At 48.8% G+C, this 6,061-nt stretch overlaps 1 protein-coding gene across 6 annotated transcripts; it reads left to right on the forward strand.

Annotated features, from left to right (window-relative positions):
* Positions 1 to 1,107: 1,107 nt before the first annotated feature.
* On the forward strand, positions 1,108 to 5,144 carry LOC120697662 (zinc transporter 7-like). 6 transcript variants are annotated; one of them, XR_005684575.1, is made up of 6 exons: positions 1,108 to 1,362; positions 1,456 to 2,114; positions 2,202 to 2,351; positions 3,777 to 3,854; positions 3,976 to 4,110; positions 4,704 to 5,144. XR_005684575.1 is itself a non-coding variant. In XM_039980955.1 (5 exons), the coding sequence occupies exons 1-5, from the start codon at positions 1,308 to 1,310 to the stop codon at positions 3,994 to 3,996; spliced, it is 963 nt and encodes a 320-aa protein (XP_039836889.1). In that variant the 5' UTR covers positions 1,108 to 1,307; the 3' UTR covers positions 3,997 to 4,644. The 6 variants fall into 6 exon arrangements, 4 of the variants coding, with proteins under 4 accessions (XP_039836889.1, XP_039836888.1, XP_039836887.1 ...); XR_005684574.1 differs by lacking the exon at positions 4,704 to 5,144 and adding an exon at positions 4,279 to 4,649; XM_039980955.1 differs by lacking the exon at positions 4,704 to 5,144 and having other exon boundaries at positions 3,976 to 4,644.
* Positions 5,145 to 6,061: the final 917 nt, after the last annotated feature.

Raw genomic sequence — 6,061 nt, forward strand, 5'->3', positions numbered from 1 at the left:
CCGCACTCTCTTCGTTCAAAAGCTGATAGATCTACTCCATACGCATCATGAGAAATATAGTAGTCACCATAATGAACTTGAAAACGAAGCTTGCTCGACATATCTGGACACACAATCATGATATTAAATTAATTAATAATCTACTGTTTCAACAAAAATAATTACAACATAGTCTATTTGTAAAGCGTAGAAGAATTTTGGTTACCTGCAGTCGCCGGCTCGAAAATCAGGCAGTGCTTCGTCTCTCTCCCTCCCTCCTTTTTTTTCTTGGTTTCTGGAATTTTAGTGATGCAAATGAGGGGTGGGGGGACCAGCCAACCCTTATAGGAGTATAAGGGTGGAAGAGCTTGTCGCCCTGCAGCCGGTCGGCCAGGGCTGGCCACCCCGCTGCCGGACGACCGGCCCCCAAGGACTTGCGCGCAATTTCCTCCGCGAAATTTTTTCCAAAAATGCCCCTGCCGTCCCGCTACGGGGCGGCCAGGTCCCGGCCGCCCAGCAGCGGGGCGGCCGGTGTATATCCCTGTAAATTTTCAAATCGAAAATATATTTTTATAAAAAATGAAAATAAAAAATAAAAAAATAAAAAACCGCGGCGATCCAAGAGGAGGAGGACCTCTCGTGCCGGCGCGGCGTGGTGGGCTCCGCCACCCCTCGTCACAGTGTCGACATCGTTTGCCCAATTGACCTCGGCCCCACGACTCGATCCACACCCCACGCCGCGCCCCGCCTGCACGTGACCTCCGCCGCGGACCTCTCCCCGCACCTCAGTCGCTTCCCGCTGGGCCCCGCATCAGGCGGACCCACCTATCAGCCTTGTATCCCCGCCAGGGCCACGTGCCTCACCCACGCTCCTCCGTACGTGGGGCCCAGGTAGTTATACGGCCGCTAGGCCCCGCATCGGACACGCCCGACCGGGACGCGACATCCCCGCCGTCTGCCGAGGACGCCGACGGCCGGGATGCCTCGGGGAGGACGCCCGCGCGCGCAGACCACCTGGGCGCGCCCGCGGCCGTCCACGTCGTCGATGGCGTCGGCGCCTCGCCACCGCGGTTGGGCCGCACTCCCGCCACCATGACGACATCCCTTCTCTTCAAAGTCCGCCCCTTCTCTTCTCTCCGCTCGACTCTTTCGTCTTTCCCCACGACTTCGACTTCGCCTCTCTCTCTCGATCTCCTCTCTCTGTCCACTAGCCGTGTTCCTTTAGCGTGAGACGGGGAGCTAGGAATCCACGGCGTCGGAAAAGGCGGTCGCCTGAGGAACCGGTTTCCCCGAGACTTTTGTCCGTCGCGGGATTGGATTCTCCGGCCATGGCTCTCGCCGGCCTCCGCCGGCACGTCGGCCGGTTCTTGAGCGCCAGCAATGGTGCGCAATTCGGCTGCTTTTCGATTCCGAGGTTTATCGCCGTTTGGTCCGGAGATTGACGGCCGGCGCGGCTTTCATGTGTTGCGCGTGCAGAGCTCATGGCGGCGTCGCTCTCGGCGGCGAGCTGCGCGGAGGAGATGCAGAAGGCGGAGGGGGGCGAGTGCCGCGACGACGCGGCGGCGCTGCGGCTCAAGGAGGTGGCCATGGCGGCGATACTGGTGGCCGGGGTGCTCGGGGTGGGCCTGCCGCTCGCGGGCCGGAAGCGCCGCCCCATGCGCACGGACAGCGCCGCGTTCGTGGCGGCCAAGGCGTTCGCGGCCGGGGTCATCCTCGCCACGGGGTTCGTCCACATGCTGCACGACGCCCAGAACGCGCTCTCCAGCCCCTGCCTCCCCGCCGTGCCGTGGCGGCGGTTCCCGTTCCCGGGGTTCGTCGCCATGGCCGCCGCGCTCGCCACGCTGGTGCTCGACTTCCTCGCCACAAGGTTCTACGAGGCAAAGCACCGCGACGAGGCCGCGCGCGTCAAGGCAGCCGCTGCAGCCGCGCTCGCAGCGGCGGCCTCCGCGTCCGCGAGCGAAGAGGACATCACCGTGGTCACCGTCGTCCAGGACGAGCGCAAGGCCCCGCTCCTGCAAACGCACTGCCACAGACACTCGCTCGGACACGGACACAGCCATGGGCACGAGCTGGTGCAAGTAGAGGGCCGAGAGGGGGATGTGTCGGAGCATGTCCGGTCTGTCGTCGTGTCACAGGTGGTTGTTTGATCACCTCATTTGGGATGCTTTGATGCTTCATGGACATGGAGCACACTGTGATGACCACCATTGCCTTGGTTGCAGATACTGGAGATGGGGATAGTGTCTCACTCTGTGATCATCGGGTTGTCACTGGGAGTATCGCGGAGCCCGTGCACAATCAGGCCACTTGTCGCGGCACTTTCATTCCACCAGTTCTTCGAGGGGTTTGCATTAGGCGGGTGCATTGCTCAGGTGAGAATTTCAGTAAACTTCTATTGAGTAATTCTCAGTTTCACATTTTTTAATTTGATCAATAAAACTTTACCAAGCTCTATTGGCACTTATGATGTATGATTTTGCACATAGTGAAGAACATGGAAGAGGAATTATTTAGATTGCTCTAGTTTCCAGCAGTTGATCTGTTTGGTAATGTGTGCGAGGTCCTACATTTGCTTTCGTCTGGATTTGCTCATTTGTCAATTTGATGGTTGGGGAATCAGTCTTTAAGAGCATGGACCCCGTCCTTGAAACTTTTAGAAAAGCTAAATTTGTGGATGTTCCATCATGGCATGTCGAATTTTGTTTAAATTAATGAGCAAGAATAAATAGAGTAGTAACATGGCGAGTTTATTTATGCTTTAAATTTACTGTTTATGCAAAAAAATTATCTTGTTATTCCAATATCTCCTCATGAATAAGACAAACCCAAATTAGGTGTTGCTATTCTTAGGTGGAGCGTTATTTATTCTTTGTGGTGCTGGTGTATTTATCAGTCTCTAGTTGCCCACTACTTTTGGGGGGACATCACTCATTGAAACAGACTGTTTGATACTACTCCCTCCGTTCTAAAATGTAGGTCGTTTTGGGTTTTCTAGATTCATAGTGTTTGCTATGCACCTAGATATAACATATGTCTAGATACATAACAAAATATATGAATCTAGAAAAGTCAAAACGACTTACATTTTGGAACGGAGGGAGTATGATGTTGAACTCCTTTAGTTAATATATTATATGATTTCTCATTGCCTCATTGGTGGAAAAATCCAACTGATACTCACGCCTCAGCTTGATATGCGGGGAATGTAATTTTGTTGTTTTTCTTTCAATTGTTCCATTTACTAACCTTCCAAGTTGCCTGTTTCTTCCGTGCAAACTGATGTTTGTGACCACTTGACATTATGAATTCAGACCTCCTCTGCACTATTGACCTTCCAAATCATTTGTTTAATGTTTCCAAAACTACTATTTTGGCAATACTTGTACTGCTTTTTATACTTGATCGGTTACAAAAAATGGTAATGGCATGCTAGAGTTCAAACTTTTGACTTTAATAATATAACTGGGTATTTTACTTGTTGCAGTATCTTTTTTTCTCCCCTTGCAGTTTCTGTTTGTTTATTCATGTAAATGGTCATCTATGACTTTTCTCTCAAGTTATGGTTGCCTACTATACTTTATAAATAGGATTTTGCGGAAGCATGACAATTTGGTTGGATGTCCATTTACTGATTGAAGCGTATTAGCACTAAACACGCTCTGAAAAAATGCATGGACATGTTTGCATTTCTTGTTCGCTTTATCTTGACGTTTATTTTTTTTGGTTGGCTGTCTGGTGATGCTGCCTTTTCTCAATTAAATTATCAGTTGACTCACTACCAAATTATCTCCCTACAGGCACAATTCAAGAACCTTTCAGCGGTTCTAATGGCATCATTCTTTGCCATTACAACACCGGCAGGGATAGCTGCTGGGGTAGGCTTATCCACATTTTACAATCCAAATAGCCCAAGGGCTCTTGTGATTGAGGGAATTCTTGACTCAGTGTCAGCTGGCATCCTGATATACATGTCACTGGTGGATCTCATTGCTGCAGACTTCTTGGGTTCAAAGATGACAGGGTCGGTGCGACAGCAAGTGACGGTATACATTGCATTGTTCCTTGGTGCAATCTCCATGTCATCACTGGCAATATGGGCTTGACCGCTTGAGACCTGCCCTTGATCATCAGGTAAAATGTGCAGTAATCCCCTGAGGAAATTCCTGTCTTGTGTGTACAGTGCTAATGTTACGCTCAAGTCTTGCTATGTCGGCCCTGTTTGTTTCCGCTTTTCTCAGACACGCTTAGATTATAAGCGAAGCGAAGATTTTCTCGCTTCTCACTTTTCGCTTCTAGTAGTTCAAATCTCTGAAGCGGATTACAACAAAAGCGAAAATGAGCAGAGCATTTGGTGGGATTATCGCTCATTTCCACCGATAAGCCGATTATAATCGGAAGCAAATAGGGCCATAGTAGTAGCTTGCTGGGGACTCATCATAGGATGACATGCCCTGTTTTTGAAGGGCATGAAAGAAACACCGCCATATGTAAAAAGTTGGGCTCCTGTACCTTCACTGCCCCAACAATGTCGGTTCCGTAGGTGAGATGTTAAGGCTGGGTTTCTATTGTACTCGAGAGTGCAACTGCTGTGGTTTTCTAAAAGGAACGACGAGCAAGCAATGATATGTATGACAGCCGCTGCCCCAGCTGCTGGCTTTGATTAGATGTTACATTGTTACTGTGGCTGGTCCTCTATTATTGTCAAGTTCTTACGGTGTTGGCAGATTACCGACACTTGAGATCTGCATCCAATGCTTCAGCATCACGGAGGTGGAGTTTCGAATGCACTTTTGTGCTGTGCGGCCCGTGGAGTAGAATCTACCTTTCTTTGCGAGGTGTGATGTTTATGCAGTAAAGTCCTCGAAGGCTCGAATGGCAATGCCTGTAAGTGGAGGATCTAAGCCGAAAGGCAATGTGTGGTGGTTTAAACACCCCCATCCTTTTTCTTTGTGAGTGCACCGTGCTCCTGCTGCTGAAAGTGGCGAAGAACATTCAGACGGCCATGAGAAAATGACAACCACAGTCCACAGGTGGTGGCACAACTTGCCCACCCTTTTTCTTCCCTTTTTGCTTTAGAGTTTTTGACTCGCGCCAGGCCATTCTTTGCAGTTTGGGCTTTTGAGGTGCTTAGTTTTCAACGGGGATAAAAGAACCCAAAAAAAAAACTGGATACAAGTTACTGTTCTTTGAATATAAACGTCAAGCTTCCTTATGCATTTAAACTGTCATGCCTCCACTATTATCAATTTTATCAACGTTACTAATACAATTTCTAGGTATACTTTTGTGTGCGCTTCATTTACAAATTTCACCCACCGTTCGTTGCTCTTGTAATTAGGTGGCTTTTGAAAGGGAGTGGGAAACGATGAGGTAGGAGTTTTGAAATCTCTCGTTTTGTTAGTGAAATGCATGGGTCAAAATATGGAAAAGAAATTATACTGTGCGTAGATTGAATATCATGAATCAAATGAAAAGTAAATGACCTGATTTAGGGCCCAATTCTTGCTTTTTGAGAGCAGGTCTGTCTAGGCTTGAAAGTTGCGTGTATGCAGGTCGGCCTGGGCTTGAAAGCATGTGCGGGCTGGCCCTGGCCACTGGATAAGAAATGATCCTTAGTGGGCCACAAGTTCAAAGACATTTGGGACACAACTGAATGAAATGGAAAGGGGGAAGCTGCATGCTTCTTTTTTGTTTTTTTCGAAACGGAGAGCTGCATGCTTGGTCATACTATCAGCAAAGACAGCAAGTCGGTAATGTTCTGCTATGCATACGTTGGTGGAGCCATCCTAACCAAATACGTAGAATGAACTCGTGATAGATCAACTCATCTTAACTCTCCTTAAAAAAAAACTCATATAACACCTCACAATGGATTCCCTGTTTTCCCTTCTAATCCAATTAGACTAAAAACTGCCATGTATGGGTCTGGCCGTCTGTGTTTCAACTTCTTACTCACATTTGAACCCAAATGAAAGAAGCGTGTCATTTCAAGCCCTTTTTTTTTTCTTTTCTCACTGAGACAACCATCTGCCATCCCATTCCTTCTGCTGCCCTTTTCCTCCACCTAACATCTGTTCGTGCA

Source organism: Panicum virgatum, chromosome 3K (assembly GCF_016808335.1).
Source record: "Panicum virgatum strain AP13 chromosome 3K, P.virgatum_v5, whole genome shotgun sequence".
Lineage (NCBI taxonomy): Eukaryota > Viridiplantae > Streptophyta > Magnoliopsida > Poales > Poaceae > Panicum > Panicum virgatum.

Excerpts from the sequence above, each read along its gene's own strand:
- LOC120697662 (XM_039980954.1), top strand. The coding sequence starts at position 1,308 with ATGGCTCTCGCCGGCCTCCGCCGGCACGTCGGCCGGTTCTTGAGCGCC. Across the intron at positions 1,363-1,455 it reads GTTCTTGAGCGCCAGCAATG|AGCTCATGGCGGCGTCGCTC; the intron begins GTGCGCAATTCG and ends TTGCGCGTGCAG. Across the intron at positions 2,115-2,201 it reads GGTCTGTCGTCGTGTCACAG|ATACTGGAGATGGGGATAGT; the intron begins GTGGTTGTTTGA and ends CCTTGGTTGCAG.